The sequence below is a fragment of the Polypterus senegalus genome, chromosome 15, assembly GCF_016835505.1.
Source record: "Polypterus senegalus isolate Bchr_013 chromosome 15, ASM1683550v1, whole genome shotgun sequence".
NCBI classification, from domain to species: Eukaryota; Metazoa; Chordata; class Cladistia; order Polypteriformes; family Polypteridae; genus Polypterus; species Polypterus senegalus.
The window spans coordinates 11,475,981-11,497,934 of record NC_053168.1 but is presented as its reverse complement, the minus strand read 5'-3'; the positions used below and the strand labels follow the sequence as shown (position 1 = coordinate 11,497,934).

Below are 21,954 nucleotides of genomic sequence, written 5' to 3'. Positions count from 1 at the left end.
TTATTATAATAAATATTCATCTTTTGGAATTTTACCTGGCGTCTGACGTGTGGTCTGAGGGTACAAGTATGCGAGCAAACCCTAAATTTGTCACAATATATATATATATATATATATATATATATATATATATATATATATATATATATATATATATATATATATATATTTATAGAGAATAAATAATATATATTATATAGAATATATAATATATATATATTTTATATATATATATATTTTTTTTTTAATGTACCACAACTTATCTAATTTAAGACTCTTCTTACCTTGCCCTGCTTAGCAATCATTTGAATGAGGAAGTCGGTGCGCACGTTGTCCACGTTAGGCACAAGAATGGAGCCGTACTCAGGAGTGCTGTCTGGTGGGTAGACATATTCTTCCACTCGAGTGTTCCAATGAACCCATTTAGCTGGAAGGGTTTTTGAAAGAAAAAAGATTAATATCAGACTGTGCCACCTGCTTTTGTTAAAATGACACCCGTCAGTACAGTATTCAAAGTCATCTATCTAACCCAGTATCCATTATCCAAGAATGTGGAAGGCAAGACCAGTTTAGAGCACAATGAACTTAAAGACTGACCATCAGATGTGACGTAGTAGTCAAACATCGTGTCCTCACTGCCAGGTGGGATGTTTGGCAGATCAAGATGGATGCTGTGATGATTCCTCAGCCACAGTTCCAGTTTCTTCCGGTCTTCCAGCTCCAATAAGGCACCAATACTCCACATTAAAGAGAACACATAGAGACGCTCCAGATAGTCTCGAGTTATTTCTGCACCTTGTTCCTATTTTGACCAGAAAATATAACATTTTGTGACATTATTGAGGAGGTAGCATCAGCAATAGCATCGCTTATGTAAGCCAACAACAGGACACAGCTAAAAATATTCTGTATACAAATGCACTGACCGTATTCTATAGGGTGGTCCAGATCTAATTATGCAATTTTCATTACACTATAACTTATTAAGTTTATTACATAGAAAATCACCCAAAAAAATCACAGACCATCGAGAAGTGTGCGAACTGACGACATGAAGAATCATGTAAAGATGTCATATTATGCAGTGGACTCTCTCTTTTTATTAAAACTGGACACGACACAAACCAGACCATTGCAATGCCGCTCACACTCACAATCATGATCATGATGGCCCAGTTTGAAATTGCCAGTTAACCTAACACACATTAAACCTCTTTGAGGATGTGGGAAGAAAGCTGGAATATCCTGGGGCCTCACTGGCTTCCCATAACGGCACACATTAAGTTCAAAACCTTGATGCTTGTCTATGGAGTAGTTAGTGGGTCTGCACCTATGTATATGGAGACACTTTAGAACATTAGAACGATCTGGATGAGCACAGGCCATTCAGCTCAACAAAGCTCACCAGTCCTGTCCACTGAATTCTTCTAAAATAACATGAAGTCAAGTTTTGAAAGTTCCTAAAGTCTTGCTGTCTACCACACGACTTGGTCTCTTATTCCAAGTGTCTATCATTCTCTGTGTGAAGAAAAACTTTCTAATGTTTGTGTGAAATTCACCCTCAACAAGTTTCCAGCTGTGTCCCTGTGTTCTCGATGAGCTCATTTTAAAGTCACCGTCTCGATCCACTGCATTAATTCCCTTCATAATTTTAATTACTTCACTCAGGTCTCCTCTTCATCTCCTGTAAAGGCTCAGCTCTTTTAATCTTCCCTCATAACTCATCCCCTGTAGCCCTGAATCAGCTGAGTCGCTCCTCTCTGGACCTTCTCTAGTGCTGCTATGTCTGGTGGCCCCAAAACTGCACAAAGGACTCCAGATGAGGCCTCACCAGTGTGTTATAAAGCTTGAGCAGAACCTCCTGTGACTTGAACTCCACACATCAAGGCGCTATATAACCTGACATTCTGTTAGCCTTCTTAATGGCTTCTGCACTCTGTCTGGCAGTTGATAGTGTTGAGTCCACTATGACTCCTAAATCCTTCACATGAGATGTAGTCTCGATTTTAAGACCTCTCATTGTGTATTCAAACCTCACATTTTTACTTCCTATGTGTAATTCTTTACATTTACTGACATTAAATTTCATCATCCACAAATCTGCCCAATCCTGTATGCTGTCCAAGTCCTTCTGTGATGATATAACGGATTCCAAATTATCTGCCAATCCACCTGTTTTGGTATCATCTGCAAACTTTACCAGCTTGTTACTTAAATTCCTATCTAAATCATTTCTATATATTAAAAATAGCAGTGGCCTTAGCACTGCCCCCTGCTGGTCACCACTGTTAACATCAGCCAATTCCAATGTGATTCCTCGCACCATCAGCCTCTTCTTCCTGTATCTGAGCTAATTGTGCACTCACCTACACACCACACCCTGAACTGCCACTTCTTTTATTTTGAAGCCCACCCTCTCATATGGCACCTTATTAGATACCTTCTGAAAGTCCAGATCAATAATATCATCTGCTCCACTCTGATCGTATCCTTTTGTTGCCTCCTCATAGAATTCCAACATGTTAGTAAAACACGACCTCCCTCTTCTGAGCCCACGTTGACTGTTCAGAATAACTCCTGTCCTTGCCATGTGTTGCTCAATCTTATCCTTAATAATTCCTTCCATTATTTTTTCTGTGATGCATGTTAAGCTTACTGGCCTACAGTTGCTTGGATCTGCCCAGTCACCCTTTTTGTATAATGGGGTGCTATTTGCCATTTTCCAGTCCTTTGGAATCTCTCCAGTGCTCAGTGACTTCCTAAAAATATGTATCAAGGGTTTATATCTGCACTCACTAGCCTCCTTAAGAACTCGAGGGTAAGTATTGTCTGGTCCTGGTGATTTGTTTGATTTCAGCTTATTTAATCTCAGCAGCTCTTCTCGCTCTACAATTTCCAAATCCCTCAGTACCTCCTTAGTAGTCCCTGTTACCACTCAGAGGTTATCCACATGCTCACTTGGAAGACCTCAGAAAAATGTACGTTTAGAGCATCCGCTATTTCATTGTCCATATCTTTTAATTTTTCTTTACTATTCCTGATACACTTCACCTCGTCCTTGACTGTTCTTTTACTACTAAAATACTGAAAGAATCTCTTGGGGTCGCCTTTCACGTAATCTGCTGTTTTCCTCTCCAACTGTCTTTTAGCCTCCCTGATATCCTTCTTAACGGTTGCCCACATGGTCTCATACGTTCTACCATTCACTTTGCAGTTATTAGTCTTGTATGCCTTATACGTCTGGTTTTCCCTTTGCAGCTTTTTTTTTTTAAACCTTTACTAACCCACTGTGGAGTTTTTCTCAATTTCCTATTAATTCCAAATGTAGGTATGTACCTTCCCTGCATGACATGTAAAACATCTCTAAACCTGTTTCACTGCTCCTCGACTGTCTCCGCACTTTAACGCTTATCCCAGTCTACCCTCCTTAGACTTGGCCACATCTGCTCAAAATTTGCCCAACCAAAGTTCAACTTAACAATTTTAGTCTTTGCATCCGCACTCTTGCAAAATACTGAGAATTGTATTACATTATGGTCACTTGACCCTAGTGGTTCAATCACCTCGAAATCCATAATTCTACCCTGATTATTACAAAATACTAAATCTAGACAGGCTTCAACCCGCGTTGGCACATACTGTGTCCTGCTCCTTCTCGACCACTCAGATCTGCTGATGAATGGCATGTGGTGATGCCACCTTCTCCATGGTATCAAATATGTAGCTCCTAGCTGCTCCTCTCCATCAGAACTACGTACTCCCTCATATTTGACGACTTTTCCGTTTGTTCTTCAATACCGGCTTTGATAGGTTCTTGTAACTAAAGAATTGTAACTCACTATGCTCACTTGTGCCCATAGGAATGAAAAATCAAAAGAGAGATCTCCATAATATCTTTTTGTTTTTTTCTTGGAAACAATGATATCAGAAAGAAACAAAAGAGAGACATTGTCTTTTGTCTCCTGCGGAAAACAATACCTTAGAGATCTCAGCAAAGTCACGCGATGGGCTCAGATCTTCCAAGGAGTGTCTTGACAGTTTTCATGCAATTTTAAAAGTATTGCACCGTGTGCTCGGTAATATTTGGTGAAATATATGAACGGTAGTAAAAAAAACACTTTACTCTGATGTCGCTGCTTCTGAGTAATGTTATTAGTTGCTCTAATTTATATCTGGAATAAACGGCAGACATAGGAAGCATTGTGGGTAAGACTTTGGGCTTCAAACCCTAATGTTGTGAGTTCAGATCCCACTTCTGACACCAATGCATGACACCATTGGCAAGTCACTTCACCTACCAGTGCTCCAGTTAGCAAAGCAAGAGAAATGTAACCAATCATAAATCAGATGTTGTAAGTCACCTTGGACATCCGTGAGGGAAATTTGTTAAATAATACATAAAAATATGGAGTCTTGAAAGAGATCGAAACACGACTAGAAAGAGATCTCACAAAATATACCAAATTCTCATTTTTGACTTGTTTTACCCTCCACTTGTATCCCATGTCTCCTTTTTATCCAATTCCTCCTAAGGCACTTCTGTGACAACGTTGATTCTTAAATGAGAATCTCTTTTAAGTTTTGTGAGCCATCAAAGATCAACTTTTCCTTTGGGTGATGATCAATTTTGTCACCTTGTCCTGCCACGCTTGTTCCCAAACAATCCCCCAGACCGATGTCTACTTGATTATGTTGACCTACCTTGTAAGTCGTGTGGTGGACGGTAGGCAGCTCATCCCAGCCGGGATGCCCCTGAGATGGAAGGATGGGGGAAAGGCAGCTTTTCCAGGACACTGCCTCCCCCAAAACAGCTCCCCTGTATTTTAACAGTGCCCTGGATTCCCGCAGGGCATCCTGGGACTTGGTGCGGCTTCTCAGCCCCGTTGGGCCGTGAGAGGTCCGGAGGAGCCATGCCTCATTCATAGCCCGGAAGTACTCTTAAGTCACGAGGATGGGAGCCCTGAAGTACTTCCGAGCTGAAGGAAAAAGTCAATTCTCCATCTGACCCGGAAGTGCGAGCAAGTCACGTGGGTGGAAGCTTAGACATAGAATTACTAGACGCCGCATGACCAGCAGCATCGTACGTCAACGCCGCCATATTGCAGGTGGCACTGCTGTGGAGTGAAGTAGTGGATAAAGATGCCTCACGCATGTGCTGCTTGGGATTATACAAACCGCTGTACGGTCCACACCAGATCCCGGGGGATTCTATTTCACAGCTAAGGCTGAACAATTGTTTTGGTTATATTTGGCCATTAGAAAATCCCATTTTATAATCTTAGCACTCAAGGTCACCTTACAATGAAATTAAACAACATTAGTAAAATTAAAACAAGAGAATGATAAATCAAAATCAATAATTAGCAAACAAACAAAGATAACTGGCAGTAACTGTGCAAAATTCACAATTGGTATGCCAGTTTGAAAAGAGAAGTTTTGAGGGCAGTTTTAAAATGCGTTATTGAATCAAGCTGGCGAATATGCGAGGGAAGAGAATTCCCGAGTTGAGGAGCACCAGGAGAGACGCTCGAGCTCCCATAGCACAGAGTCTGATGTGCGGTACAGAAAGTCGAGCTGCAGATGAGGATCTGAGTGAGTGAGATGAGTGTCAGTCTGGAGGAGATCAGTGAGGTTGTGGGGAGCTTTAAATGTTCAGAGCGGGATTGTGGATTGTATTCTGTAGTGAACAGAGAGCCAGTGAAGTTAAGAGAGAATCGGTGTGATATGTTCAGTGGATTTAGAACAGCAGGTTATTATCCTGGCAGCAGAATTTTGAAGAAGTTGTATTTATGGATACGTTTTTGTGGGATGCCAAATAGAATAGCATTACAGTAATCTGTACGTGAGGTGACTCGGGCATTAACCGATACTTCAGTACTGTGTTGCGTAAGAACGGGACGACGTCTAGAAATGTTTCGGAGATGAAAGAAGGCAGTCTGAGAACTGTTACTTATATGGGAGGAATTATTTAATAATAATAATTTATTATTATTATTATTATTATTATTTAACAATTGTCATTATTAGTGTATAAATGGATATAAATAATTGCATGTAAACATTTCGCCAAAATCTGTTGTATGTAAACGATACTGTTTAAAACGTTATTGTTTTTCCATCAGAAAACCCGGTTTCCACATCTACCCGTGTTAGTTTAAATGCCACTTTTGCCACTCGCAATATGGCGGACATGCTGACGTATCGTGTCAACTGGGCAACACAGTGAATGCGGCGTCTATCTATATATGTCTATGGGCGGATGGACAGAAGCACTTCCGGGTCAAGGACTATATAAAGGACTGTTGGAGATGCAGCAAGCGAGTCGGAGTCGGGAGGTAGTAGGACAGAGCTTGCTGGGAGGTGTGGAGGAGAAATTAGGAACTAAAATGACTTTACTGTGTGGTATTTGGCCGGCTTGTCATCCCGGCCGATACCCCCAGGCCGCCAGATGGAGCCCTCCCTGCAGTATGGAGGTGCCCCTAAGACCAGGAGGGAGTCATGGTCTTTGTAGTTTTTATCCTCTGCCCTGCTGGGTATCACAGGGGCCGCAAGAGGGAGCTGCAGGGAGGACCGAAGACTTCTTTGTGCACTCTAACCTGGAAGTGCGTCAAAGGAAGAGCGACATGCTTCCGGGGTGAAGAAGAAGGACTTGTACCTGACCCGGAAGTGATATTGAATCACATGGACTGTGGATTGACAACACTTCTGGGTCAGGGAGAATAAAAGGACTGTGGGAGCTCCCAGACGGCGAGCTAAGCTGGGTGGAAGGGTGGCAACGTGTCTGAGAGTTGGTATTATTATTATTGTTGTTGATTTATGAGTATAGTGGAGGAGAGGGTGCTTTGTGCACTGTGGCATTTAAATAAAGTCATCGTTTGGACTTTTACCTGGTGTCTGGAGTCATGGACAGGGGTTCAAGGGAGCGATACTGCCCCCTATCTGTCACAACTGTTATGTTTATTGTGCCTGTGGTGCTTTGGAGGCACTATTAAAGAAGAAGAAAAAAGATTAAAAGTCTTCCTAGTGCTTTTAGCCTGTGTCCACAGCGCCTGTCTGGTGGGGAAAAGGTGGGCAATAGTGCCACCAAGCGTCCATTCTATTACAGTCACATTGGATAAAAGCATCTGCTAAGCAAATACATTTGATTGTACTGGACATGGGGAGAGCATGCAAACTCTGCAGAGACAGTGAACGGGCACGGGATTCAAACTCAGGGCGGGCTAGAAGTGTGAAACAATGCCCTGGGTAAATGATTCAGATCTTACAGTCAAGGGTGGTAAGTACAGGATGTTAAATAACAATCCTTCTTCTGTTCATTTTCAAAACAGCAGAAAAGGCTGTGAAATTCTCATTCTGTTTTTATTTTTTTTGTTTCAAAATGCTGAAATGTGATTTCTGTGAAGCAGCAGGCATTAGGAGAACTTAATTAGGGACAGAGCCACCTGCCAGGTAAAGCAGGCACAACTTATCAAAGCACTTTTCATTCATTTTTCTTTTTCTTTTTACCTTGGGGGGGATGAGTCCCTGAAGCATGTTAACGCTCTGCATGATCACAAAGGCCTCCAGCATTTCCATCTTGTACTCCAGCGACTGCACGCTGAAGCGGTAGATGTCGGCGAAAGATGAAGAGTAGAGCTGCCGCAGAGTTTCACTTTCCTGCGGAGAACGCTTCTTCAGCCAACCCTGAAAAAAAACAAATTTTAAAAATCCAACGTTAGGAAGGAAATACACCAACCTCCGCGGCCGCTGCTTCTGCTGCTATTTGGATTTGCATGAGGTATCCTCAGACACAAAATGTGCAGCGAGACATCAGACAGAATGATGAAACACTAGAGCTAGAGCTGTAAACTGGGATCGGGATTTAAATTTGACATTTTAATGACAAAGACAAAATCTATTTGAATTTGAAACATTTTGATTTTACATTGAAAAGAATTGGTTCCACAAGTAAAATTATTGTAATGCATCTACAGGGTGGTCTAGATCTAATTATGCAATTTTCATTATGCTATAACTTATTAAGTTTATTACATAGAGAATTCAAAACTGAATGGAGGACAAGTGGGGCATTACATGGAAAACCAGTGAATTAATTCAATGTAAGTCCACTTTCGTTTATTACAAGATATTTCAAACAATTCTTTTGTCTTCCATTGTTTTCCTACATTGCATTAAAAGTTGCATAATTAGAACTGGACCACCCTATACAATCGCATTACACCTCTGACCATCAGTGTGGACTGAAGACCAAGAAAGGAGCTACACACAGGAAAAGTTGTGGGGCCAGATGGAGTCAGTCCTCAGTGATGGCAAACTTCATGGGGTCCTCTGTCACCTGTTCAGTCTGTCCCTAAGGCTTCGGAAAGTGCCACTGCTAAGGAAAGCGTTCTGCATTGTTCCTGTCCCAAAGACGGCAGGCGCCTCTTCACCTAATGACTACATACACACCAATGGCACTTATGTCTCAGTTAGAGGAGAGGAAGACCTTTAAGAGGCTGGTCCGGAACTATATGAGTCCTCTTGTGGTAGACCACCTGGACCCACTGCAAAGCCTGAGGAAGGCCACTGGAGTTGAGACTAAGCCCCATTGGGGTGTGTAGGAGTTGAATTTGCACCCCTGGTTCAAACTGGACCTAGCAGGTGACCAGGTAATTGTTAAAAGAAGCCAAACTTTATTATCTGCTGGGTTTGTGGTCAACTTTCATATTTGTATCTTCTGAGCTATTAAGATATTGCATTTTTTTATTTCAGTCATTTTCCAACCTGCTATATCCTAACACAGGGTCACGAGGGTCTGCTGGAGCCAATCCCAGCCAGCACAGTGCGCAAGGTAGGAACAAATCCCAGGCAGGGCGCCCACCATTCTTCAGGTGAGAAGTAATGTTTGTAATGTAATGATCAAAGCTTGCCTGAAGAAGGAGCCTGAGTTGCCTCAACAGCTTGCGTATTGTAATCTTTTTAGTTAGCCAATAAAAGGGGTCATTTTGCTTGACTTCTAAAAGCTTGAGAGAAAAGGCTATAATCAAGGTATAATCATAGTTGTATTGTAATGCTTAGAGCAGGGGTCCCCAACTCCGGTCCTGGAGGACCGCAGTGGCTGCAGGTTTTCATTCTAACCCTTCTTTTAATTAGTGACCTGTTTTTGCTGCTATTTAACTTCTTTTGAATTCATTTTATTTGACTTGCTCTTGAAGACCCAGACCCCTTAATTGTTTCGTTATCCTTAATTAGCAGCCAAACAACAATGAGATGCAAAATGAGCCAAAAGAGGAGCAGTAAACTGTGACCATCATACAATAACTGAAAATAAAGAAAGAAGACGGTCTCAGGAATGTTGATCTGCTCAGGTCCACCAAACAAACAAGTCAACTAAAATTAATTCAAAAGAAGTTAATTAGCAGCAGAAACAGTTCATTAATTAAGAAATGAAATTAGAATGAAAACCCTGCAGCCACTGCGGTCCTCCAGGACCGGAGTTGGGGACCCCAGGCTTCGACTACGTTTCCTGTTGATGTACCCAGATGGATTATAAAAAATAGACACCATTGTCTAACAAACCATGGGAACAGAATAAAGGTGCACAATCTCAGGGTTGTAAGCACATTTAAAGAAGTCACATACTCCTAAACTGACGGGACTATCAATCCACCTAGGGGACGAGGCCAACTGATTATTGAAGGTATCGACATCTGTCATGTCCCGTGAGCGATTGGGTCTAACCAATCATGTTAAAAGCTTTCTGATTATGTAATTGTTGTGATGTGAGATTTTGAATATAACTAAGTCTTTGTTTGTAACTTAGGCAAAGCAAATGTAATATTAGTGTTCCATTATTGATAATAAGAGCAATTGGTTTGATGGTTTAAGAACCCCTCCCCTCCCACCAGGACTGAGTCTCTTTTTATTTTATGACAGGATTTGGGGGAAACCAGTTTGACCAGTGTTTCTCTGCTAAAGTCTCTCCCTTCAACCCCCACAGGAAAGCCAGGCTGCCTAACTGCCAAGCTTTACCTTAACACCTGGTTTGGGGGCAGATGTTAAGATGGTTCTATCACCCTGAAGTATGGCTGTTTGGACCTGGCTTATATCAGTAGCCTTTAAGTACCATGACGCCCTATTGGCTGTAGGGGTTGGACAGAACATCTATAAAATTTTCTTGGTTAACCTCACTCTCTCTCTCTTACTAACATCTGATGAAGGAGCATCTCACACCATGAACCGACAAAGGCAACACAATGGAGAGCACAGCTCGGCAGCCATATTGAGACAGATCATGCGGCCTGTTCTGAAGAAAGCTGACCACAAATGATGCCTTAACTAGAGACATTTTAAGTAACTAACAAGTCTGTGTGCCGGCAAAAACTACACATCAACATTTATCAGGTTGTATGGTTGCCAATATTCAAATGTACTTTGCATATTGTTATTATTTATTAATACTATCAATAATGCATTGTTTAAATTGTAACCTAACTCCTGCTTGTCTTTTACTACACCTAACTGCCTGAGGTTATAAATGTTTTTTTCACGTATGTGTAATGCAGACACACTCCACCTTACAGTTTATGATGCTGCCGGGTCTTCTTTGTGCATGAATGAATAATTTACAGCATACACGTGGCTGTGTGATGTCACTATCCATATACGCACCCTACATGCATTTTTACCAAAACAAAGATGGTAGCACGGAACAATGTGAAAAAAATCTAAATCTTTCAAATATCCATCCATTATCCAACCCACTATATCCTAACCACAGGGTCACGGGGGTGTGCCGGAGCCAATCCCAGCCAACACAGGGCGCAAGGCAGGAAACACCAAAGGGCGCACACACACACACACCAAGCACACACTAGGAACAATTTAGGATCGCCAGTGCACCTAACCTGCATGTCTTTGGACTGTGGGAGGAAACCCACGCAGAAACGGGGAGAACATGCAAACTCCACGTAGGGAGGACCCGGGAAGCAAACCCAGGTATCCTAACTGCGAGGCAGCAGCACTACCCATTGTGCCACCGTGCCACCCTTTAAAACAATAAATAAAAAAATTTTACAAATAGTAAATTTGAATTATTGGTTGTAAATAAAAATGTATACTGTACATGAAAAGACTAGAGAAAGCTGGAGTGTCATGTGTTTCCCATTTGCCGATATTAATGCCATAAATGAAGTATCCAAAAAAGAAACATTCCTTAACAAGATGAGAAAAATGTCCCATTGACAAATGAATGATTACATTAACAAGTGACAGTTTTAAAGACTTTTCAGCTGATGGCTCTTGTATTTCAGCCGGGGTTCAAATCCTTTTGTCTTCTCAGGGAGTCATAGATTTTTGTCAAAAACAAGGCCTGTTAAAGCCAGTGAAGGCATTCCTTGTGTGATTATGGCCTACACATGAAATAAATTGGTGTTGTTGTTTCACTTTTGTCTCTAAGCCTTTATTCCGGTCTTTGTGCTTTAATTTTCTCAAAGAGGCAGGACCAACTGATCATCACTGCCTGGGACCGCCATCAGTACTATAAAGGCAACGGATTTCCCACAGTTCCTGGTTGTTCATTCGAATACGCTCGAATTTGTATTTGGACTTTGTTCACAATGAATTGCCTTTATTGTTTCAAGTAATGCCTTTTGTGCTGCACTGGGCTTTCTTTTGTAACTAAAAGCATCCATCCATCCATTATCCAACCCGCTATATCCTAACTACAGGGTCACGGGGGTCCGCTGGAGCCAATCCCAGCCAACACAGGGCGCAAGGCAGGAAACAAACCCTGGCAAGAACTAAAAGCGTTTCTGTAAAAATAACCCTTTCACTTAATATCAATTTCACGTTTGCCCTAAATCTGTCCAGGGTTTGATGGTATATCCCCCTCTAGTGGGACATTTTTAAGCATTTTTGTGACTTTTGGTTCATAACAATGGTTAAGACATGGCTATGCTATTCCTTAAACTTACTTCAAGAATCGGGCTCCAGTGTAGCACAGATGAACTCATAAAGACCATGCCGTTTCGAGACACCGTAGCCGGAGACGCGTTGTCAATGTTGTGTGGCTCAAAGATAATCTTGCAGTTGGGTGCCATGGGAATTCGATCCCCATTTGCCAAAGTGAGCGTCTTATTGTCATCCAATACGGAGTTTAAATTTTCAATCCAGATGGCGTCCACAGGCCCATCCAACACAATCCAGATGTGCTCTCCTGGGAAAAACAAAGGCAAGCAAATAATACAAATTTAAAAAATAGAAACAGCGGCATTATTTTTACATTTGCCTTCACCTAAGAACATGAAAGTCATAGCTATGGACAATTGAGATTTAGCAATTAAACCTGAACTCATAGTGCTGTGTACCAATAATTAATTAATGTATTAATTAGTAAATTAATTACCGTAGATCCCGTTATATAAGCCGAGAATTTTGTCCTAGATTTTTGGCTTGGAGTTTGGGGGTCGGTTTATACAACGAGTATCGTTTCAGATTCAAGATTTCCAGCGCAATGCCGGTTTTGCCGATGAATACGGAAGTAAATAATGACGAAACCACAGAGCCATCTTTCAGATGAAGAAGTAACTTTGCATGCCGGTACTTTAAATTAAATAAAGAATTTATTCAAAAAAGTGTTTTAGTTGTTAATTTTATTAATAAGATTTATAATAAATTAATCGAGAAGTTTAAAATGAAATTTTTGGTTTTGATTTATGATCAACATCTTGCATTACGAAACGGATGCGGTCACGTGTATCCGCTTGCGCGATTGTAAACAAACAACCGAGGGCGTTAGTAGCGTCAATCGGAGCCCAGATACATGTGTTTGTGGATGTAATTTCCGTCATTGCAGTGATTTACCTATATATATAATTCATTAAGACCATGCAAGCAAGACACATAATTGCTAAGGAAGGAAGAGAAGGTAAAAGTAAGTGATCGCAATCGAAACGAAGATGGACATTGTGTGGAAATCACATTAAGAACACAGGACACAGACTCATATCAAACATTAATGAATATCTAAAAGTCAGGGTTTTCAATTAAATTAAATTAGAAACAAGCAGGAAAAAACAGGAGAAAGACATGAACAAGTACTCTTGCTATTGTACTCTTACTAGGAATATAAATGTTTATGTTAATAATGATAATAATTTATTCTTACATGTACAGTATATAGTGATTTTCTCACAACTCAAAGCACTTCAGTGAGTGCGGAGCCACTTCAGCCACCACTAATGTGCAGCACCCACCTGGATAATGCGATGGCACCCATTTTTGTGCCAGTCTGCTCACCATACATGAGCTGTTAGGTGGTAAAGAGGTGAGAGAGCCAATTAGAGACAGGGGATGATTAGGGGGCTGACTAGGCTGTGGTGCAATTAGGCAATTAGATATACACAGTATATCAATGATACAGCATACATACACGTGTTTCTCATCTGGTGTACGCACTTTTGAATTCCCTTACAGGGACACTGCACCACGGCGGCTGGTTCACTTATTTATTCACTTATTTATTAACCCCTACTCTCTCTTCTGCTGTTTTCTTGGTTTTCTGTGGTGGCGACCTGCACCAGCACCACCTAATCAAAGCGCCGTGATGTTCCGACATTGATGGATTAAAAGCCAGAAGTCTGCATGACCGTCATCATCAAGTCCTTCCATGAGAACCCTAAATACAAAGAGGACTGATCATTTATGTTAGGTAGAATGCCCAGAGGGGACTGGGTGGTCTCGTGGCCTCAGACCCCCTGCAGATTTTATTTTTTCTCTCCAGCCGTCTGGAGTTTTTTTTGTCCTCCCTGGCCATCGGACCTTACTCTAATTCTATGTTAATTATGTTAATCATGTTAAAGCACTTTGAGCTACATTATTTGTATGATAAATGTGCTATAGAAATACATGTTGTTGTTGGCAGCGTGAAGATTGGAGTATTACATTCTTAGTTCTGAATCACAATCTGATTATTTGGGTGGTTACGTAGCAGGTAACACTTGTGGTGGGTCGGCCAGATGGCAAACATCCGTCACGTCCTCTCAGTTACAAGAATCAAATCATAGATGTGTGTGTACACTTCTGTTGTGATGTAAGATTTTGCATATAACTTGATAAATGTTTTGTATGTCTTTATTTATAATTTAGGCAAAGCAATGTAATTTAGTGTTACTTTGGTGAGAGGCATTCGTGTTTGCCCCCCCTTTACGACTAAGTCTGTTTGTAATTTTACAATTTGGGAGATGTGTCTTAAACCAGTTTGGCGAGTGTTTCTTTGATAAAGTCTTTTTCTCATCCCCCACATAAAGCCAAGTTAGTTTAACATATGGTCTTGGGGGGTTTGCAGGTGTTAAGATGTACTATTTCCCCCCATTGGTCTGAGATATGGCTGTTTGGAATTGGCTTGTCTCAGAGGCCTTTAAGTACCACGATGTCCTATTGGCTGTAGGGGTTGGACAGAAAAACCTATAAATTTGCTTGCTCAACCACATTCTCTCTCTCTTACTAACATCTGAAAGAAGCAACTCTTGCTAACCTGTGATGAAGACCATCACACCATGAACTGATAAGAAAAGCACAATGAAGAGCACAGCTCAGCAGCCATATTGAGACAGGCTTGAGGTCTGTTCTGAAGAAAGCTGAGCACCAATGATGCCTTAACTAGAGACATTTTAACTCTTTTAGGGCGGATGTCGACTTTTGTCGACAGGAGGGGTTGAGGGCACATGTCGACAAAAGTCGACATCCAGGGATAGAGGGCAATAATCGGCTGTTAATGGCGACAAATCTCACTGTCACGTCACAGGCATTCCCTCTGTGCTTGGAGGAATGTTAGACTCGTTGACTCGGCAACTAATCCTTGCATGTGCGTGAGTTGCGAAATGTAAACAATGGCAAGATGGCATCCACATGTGATGAGGGAGCGAAGCGAGTGCAGAAAAGAAAACACTCGGCAGACAATATTTTGCGCATTATCGCGGAGTCTGACTCTGATTTTTCAGAATCGGATTTTATTGACAGTGATCAGGAGATCGAGCAAGAGAGTAAGAAGCCGGCATCAGCTGATCAACAAAAGACGAGATGAAGCGTGATGTGGTATTACAAATAGAGATGGGACAGAACTGGTGATATAACTTCAGGGAGCATTGGTCCAAACGTGCTTTGTCCCCTGGTGTCTTTGGACAGGTTATGCAGCATGGTGATAGGTACGTGCTGCTGCAAAGTTTTTTATTCACTTCTGTAATAAACAGAAGCAAATCCCATGGGGTGAGCCAGGCTATAATGCCATGCATAAAGTTCATAAAGTTTCAGAAGATGAAAAGAGGTGACAAAACGGTTTTCATGCGGGCAGAAAACTTGGTGGCAGTGGAATGGCACGATGGCCAAAGGGTGATTGGTCTCTCTACAGTACACACTAACAATATATGTGAGAAAGTGCAGCAACAGACAATTGAAAAGTAGGCACCAAAGCAACACGTATTGTGAGCAGTGCAATGTGGCAATGACTGAAATTGGCTGCTTTGAGCGAGATCAGACTTTGAAGGACTGCTAGGTGTAAAATGTATGTGATATGTATGTGAAATCATAGACTATGCAGGCTCATACAACATGCAAGACAGTAACATTTGTCAAAAGTAAATATTTTATGTTGATTTGATATGTTAAACAATTGCTTTGTGTTCTTTTTTAAAAAATGTAGTGTTGCCGCTTTGCGTAAGGTGAAGTCAGGCACGGGTAAGACGCGTGTCAAAGAAATCTCAGTCCAAAAGTTCGTTTTAAAAATATTTAGTGAAAGTTAAAGGCAAATAATCCATACAAGAATAAAAAGAAAAATAGTTACACACAAAGGATAAAGGCAAAAAAAGGGAAAAATGTATCTTCTATAAACTTAGTTTTTCTTATGAAGCTTTGGTTACTTCTGTACTTAAAGGTTATTTACTTCTTCTTCTGTATGCTTTAAACATACGGTTCAAAACTTAGATCTTTTAATTTACGAGTTACTTCACACTCAAAAGACCCTTAGGCCGTTGGCACTTAGATATGCGCCAAGCTCACCGTGCATAAGCACGAACGCGAGCATAAAGCGAATTCTTTCAAGGACACGGTTAAAAAACCGTATGCCTCTATACCTTACACAAGGTAAGGCAAAACACTTACTAAAGAACATTGTTTACTCAAAAACTGTTAAGAGATGACAGGAAAATACCAACTCAATTCTATTTACGGGGGTTTTAGGAACCTCCCATATTTTATGCATTATCATCTAGTAAATATTCATACATTTTATAGAACTAGGAAAATGGCTCTTACAGTTAGTTTTTGGAAAAATATTCAGCCCTGGGAGATAAGAAACAAAAAAAAAATTAGCCCTAAAAGAGTTAAGTAACTACAAGTCTGTGCGCCACCTGAAACTACACATCACAATTTAATCAGGTTGTATGATTGCCAATATTCAAATGTACTTTGCATTTTGTTATTATTTATGAATATTATCAATAATACATTATTTTATGTGTGACTTAACTCCTGCTTGTCTTTTTACTACATCTAATTGCCTGAGGTTATAGACATAGAAGGGAAGGGGGGGATACGTTATATACAATAATACCTTATAAACAGTTGTAAGTCTGTGAGATTAGGCATTCTATGGCTACATATTAATAATATGATAGGGGAAAGTAGAGCGAAATATATTACTCTACCAAGATAAAACAACTTCACAAGCCCAAATAAGGGTGAAACACGTGTCGTGTACTCTTTATATTATTTGGAAGATACTTTATCATATATACATATATTTTTTTATTTTCTCACAGATGGCTGGGGTCCTTGTCTGGCTGGGACGACTCTTCACTGTATGGACTAGGGGAGCAAGTATGGTCAGAACAGTACCTCTACCAGGACGCTAGATGGCAGCTCCCCTGGGTGGCAGTGATGCCTCAGATTCCCACAGTGCTCCATGGGAGATGGAGTTCTCTACAACTCTGTTGGGATCCGGGATTTCTGCCAGGGGGTGCTGCAGTGGTTCCTGAGCCCGTGTGGGCGGTTCTTCTGCCACACCCGGAAGTGCAGCTGGAAATAGGTCATCAAACACCTGGAGCACTTCCAGGTGGGCTATAAAAGGAACCAGCAGCCACCACTCCGAGAGCCAGAGTCGGGAGGAGAGGGACTAAGCTTGCCGGAGAAGAGTGGAGGAGACGTTAAAGAGAAGTATTGGGATTGTGATTGATAGTGCTTATTGGACTGTGTCATGTGCCTGTGGGAAACGAGGAAGGCGTTTCCCACGAGGTGAAGAAAAATAAAAGCAATTTGTTTTTATAAATGTGCCTCCCATGTCGGGTCAAGCGCTGGTACAGTGCCAACATTGTCACAATATATATATTGTGGCAGGCGGCTGGGTTCCATGCCCAGCTGGGATGCGCCTGCTGCATATGTTCTGGGGGAGCAATCATGGGCAACTCAATACCTCCCCTGGGACGCTTGGTGGCAGCCTCCCTGGCCGGCAGTGATGCCTTAACCTCCTGCAGGGCTCCATGGGAGATGGAGTCCTCAATAGACCGGTTGGGAGCTGGGTTGGCCGCCAGGGGGTGCTGCATGGATTCTACAGCCCAGCTTGGACAACTCTGCAGTCCCGCCTGGAGGTGCAATCAGATGCAGGTGATCAATCACCTGGAACACTTCCGGGTGGGCTATAAAAAGGGCCAGCAACCACCACTCAGGGCCAGAAACGGGAGGAAGAGGACGAGATTGCTGTGGGGTTCACGGGGAAGATGTGCCCCACAGGAGAAGAAAAATTAAAAGTCTTTTGGATTTGACACCTGCCTCAGTTTGAATCTGTGTCGGGTCGGGCGCCTATATAGCGCCTTATTTCACAATATATAATTGCCTAATTGCACCATGGCTTAGTCATCTTAGCCCCCTAATCGCCCCCTTTTTCTAATTGGATAATACTATAATACTCTATATATAGTGTGTATACTGTGGGATATGGCCGGCCATTCATCCCGGCCAATACCCCCACGCCGCCAGATGGAGCCCTCCCGGCAATATGGAGGTACCCCGAATTCCAGCAGGGCATCATGGACATTGGAGTTTTCCTTCACAGCCCTGCTGGACACCATGGGGGCCGCCAGGGGATGTTGCAGGGAGGCTCAGAGACTTTTATTTTCCTTATAACCCGGAAGTGCTTCCTGTCACAGGGACAGAGGAAATTATGTACTTCCGGGATGAAGAAAAGGAGTTTTAACCCGACCCGGAAGTGTTATAAAGTAACATGGACTGAGGGACAGAAACACTTCTGAGTCAAGAAGTATAAAAGGACAATGGGAAACCCCAGCAGACTGAGCCGAGTTGGGAGGACGGGTGACTGAGCTGCTGGGTGGATTAGAGGAATTGTTATTTGTATATTATCAATTCTTTATTGAGTATTGTGGAGTGGAGGGTGCTTTGTGCACTGTATTATAATACAAAGTCAAATTATTGGACTTTTATCTGGTGTCTGGTGTCTGGTCTGAGGGTTCAAGGGGACGACAGCGCCCCCAATCTGTCACAATACACAGTTATTTCAATATTTTGCATTCTTTCATTATCTTTCAGATTTTATTTATCCATTATAAAATGATAATTGATGCTAGTGTGACATCCCATCACGAGACTAGATACAGCGGACAGCAATATAAAACATGCTCTTTCTCGGCTGAGAGATGAATGTCAAGTTTCATCAATTGCTCTACTTTTGTATTCGCTGTGTTAGTTTCATTTGTTTGATTAAATTAAATTTGAAAACCAGTGCCATTTCCCTGTCACTACCTAGGAAGTGCCAAACGCAGCAGAGTAGATTGATATACATAACTACTTTAAATCCAATATTTGTCCGAATCCAGTCTATAGCCCACAACTGTAGATATAAATTTTTCCTCTCGTGTTTGCTGCCAGACGCGACGTCCATAATTTGGATTCTACTTTTATGTATTTATTTTTAGCATGAATGCCTGGAGCATTTAAAACTTCAAAGGAAGCTTCAGAACTTCATCACCAGACTTCTTTCAAAGCCTTGAAATGAAGAAACTGCAAAGAGAGCTTGTTAAAGTGCAGCCCTAATGATGACTGCGTGTGGCTGCAGGGCACACAACAAAGCGAAAGGTTCTGAGTTTTCAAATAGAATTTGGGTGCAAAATCTAAAGGAAAACAACAACAAAAAAAAAGGAATAATAATTACGTGCTGTACAAGTCCGTCCACTTTTGCCTCCATTCCTAATTTTCTATTTTTTGCCAGTGTGATGGGCTCAGATTCCGCAGCTACTTGCCATCGGTGTGGAGTCTGCATGTTCTCCATGTTTTTCAAGTTCATTAAAGCTTTTTCACAGACGACCATCCTGACAACGCTGTGATTTTATGACCATCTACAGATCAGTTCAATGGACAGCATGAATGGCAAAATTTGGTATAAATTGTCTGTAATGGCCAGACAGTCCTGAGAAAGCACGTACTTGCGTCTGTGTTTTGGGCTGAGGGTACCCTGTGATGGCCCAATTTGGGTCCCTCTTAAAATACTGTTTCCAGATTGCTAATTCTTGTTTTTAATTGTTCATTTCAGGATTTCTGCACTTTGCGTGCATTGTAAGTGACGCCTATGAGGTGGAAGGATGGGGTAAAGCAGCTTCTTTAGGGCACTGCATCTTCCAGAACACTAGATGGCAGACCACCTGGGTTGCAGCAGTGCCCCCAGATTCCCACAGGGCATATTGGGAGTTATTCTTTGACTCAGCTTTCTTGGGTCCTGTGGGTGCCGCCAAAGGGGAGCTCTACTTCATGGGGCTTCCGCCTCACCCAGAAATGCTTTCCGGAAGAACTTCTGTGTGGTAGATGAAAGGAAGGAAGGTGGAGGAAGCTTGTAAGAAGGAGTGGTGGAGGCAGTGAACAGTAGCAGAGAGAGAGAGAGGAAGAAGACAAAGTATGAAAGAGTGCTGCATACGGAGTGCTTTAGTGCTTTGTACTGTGGCCGTGGTGGGAAACGCTTGCCCAAGAAGAGTTTCCCAAAATAAAAAACTCTTTCTAATTTTAGTGTCTGTCGCGTTCCATTTTTCAGAAGATGTTTATAATTATAGTATGGCATGCTGTGATCAGAAGAAGAAGTATGTTAATTAAGAATAAATTTAATTAAAACTGAATTTTATTACCAAATAAATTGAATTATTGATTAAAAGTAGGCCAACTTATCATCATGTTTTAATGAAAGAAAATGCAAAATTCATAAGGAGGCTTAGCAGAGATTCCCTTTCCCTGCTGCTTTTACTGTGGCTTTTGAATACCGATGTGCAATTCCAGCGCTAAAGCTCCAGAGCTACAGACAACATATTTAAAAATCAGCAGTGGTCTCCCCTCGACTTTCTCATATAACTCAGATATGGAGATGGATATTTGAGGATTATATTTTTATATGATGTCCATTAAAGAACCATCAACAACAAATCATATCAAATTAATAATAGTGTATATTGAACAATTATTATAAGCCCAAACGTTGATAGAAATCTACGTCTTGTACCTAATACTGGTATGCAAAATTTGGTTGATTAAAATGAAAGCGTACTCAGGTTATCATGTTTACACACACACACACACACACACACACACACACACACACACACGGACATAATTCCAAAAATAGTATTTTCGGACTCAGGGAGGTCTAAAACATCAAAATTCATCAAAATCCCAACATCGAATTTTTGGACGATTCCAATATTTTCCCTATACTTCGTATACAAGAAAGTAAAAAAATGAAATAGGATGTGGGCACCTTTCTTGGCTCTTAAGGTTTTCCTCCATAATGTTGAGAAGATGCCATCAGTCCAGTCATTTGTAGCCACGTCAAGCCGTCCAAACATCTGCGGGGCGGTGATAGCTTTTGGATTCATCCGCATCTCTCGATGGGGCTGGCCGCAGTCTACAAGAATACAAGATGGATGAGTAACAAGGCTGATTTAAGTCAAAGGTGTGCCAACTTAGAACGTGTATGTGGTACATATGTAACAAATATGAGCAGAAAGGCAAAGAAGGCCATGCTGAATGCATTTTAAATGATAATAATAATAATGCATTTTATTTATATAGCGCCTTTCCCATGCTCAAGGCACTTACAGAATATAAGGAAGAACGGCAGGGTATGCAGTATATAGCATTGTACAAACCAAATAAATAAATAAAGAAGATTACGACAGTGAATTCAGAGAAAGCCTAACAGACAACATAATTGATTGTCCAGCACACACACACACAGGTTACATGAGCATCTTGACATGGAGTAAACTGAGAGAAGGATAATAAAGTCAAGTAGAGCTAAAAGCCTTCCTGAACAGATGAGTTTTGAGTTGTTTTTTAAAAGAATTCATGGAGTCGGCTGACCTGATTCATTTCGTAGGTCATTCCAGAGTCTGGGCGCCATACAGCTGAAGGCCCTGCTGTCACCCATGTGGGGCTCAACAAGATTGCCAGAATCGGAGGACCTTAGTGAGCGGGCAGGCACATAGTGATGGAGAAGGTCACTGATGTAGTTTGGCGCCAGGTTATTTAAGGTTTTGTAGTTTATTAGTAGGATTTTATATTCAATTCTGTAAGACAGAGGGAGCCAGTGAAGACGGAGCAGGATGGGTGGGATGTGCTCGCTGCTGCTGGTTTAAGTACGGACTCTTGCAGCCGAATTTTGAATAAGCTGGAGCTGCGATATAAGATTAGAAGGGGCACCTGCCAGCAGCGAGTTACAATAATCAATGCAGGATGTGATAAAAGCAGGGACAAGTTTCTCAGCATTAGAAAAGGAGAGGAAAGAGCTAACACGGGATATGTTACGGAGGTGAAAGTAAGAAAGGTTCTTAATGTGATTTATGTATGACACCAAGATTCTTTGCAGTAGAGGCAGATGCTCTACAACTCTCTGATGGAGGAATATGACCAGCAATAAAGAGATTAAAA

The 21,954-nt window shown here is 41.5% G+C and overlaps 1 protein-coding gene across 2 annotated transcripts in view; it reads right to left on the bottom strand.

The window, feature by feature from the left end:
* Nucleotides 1-21,954, bottom strand: part of dnah5 (dynein, axonemal, heavy chain 5) — a 390,322-nt gene that overhangs the window by 125,463 nt on the left and 242,905 nt on the right. For both annotated transcript variants that reach the window (XM_039736932.1, XM_039736933.1), the window contains exons 42-46: nt 20,783-20,929; nt 11,955-12,196; nt 7,507-7,683; nt 598-802; nt 285-427 (exon numbers count right to left, since the gene is read on the bottom strand). In XM_039736932.1, coding sequence (XP_039592866.1) covers nt 285-427; nt 598-802; nt 7,507-7,683; nt 11,955-12,196; nt 20,783-20,929 — 914 coding nt within the window. The remainder of the gene's footprint in view (nt 1-284; nt 428-597; nt 803-7,506; nt 7,684-11,954; nt 12,197-20,782; nt 20,930-21,954) is intronic.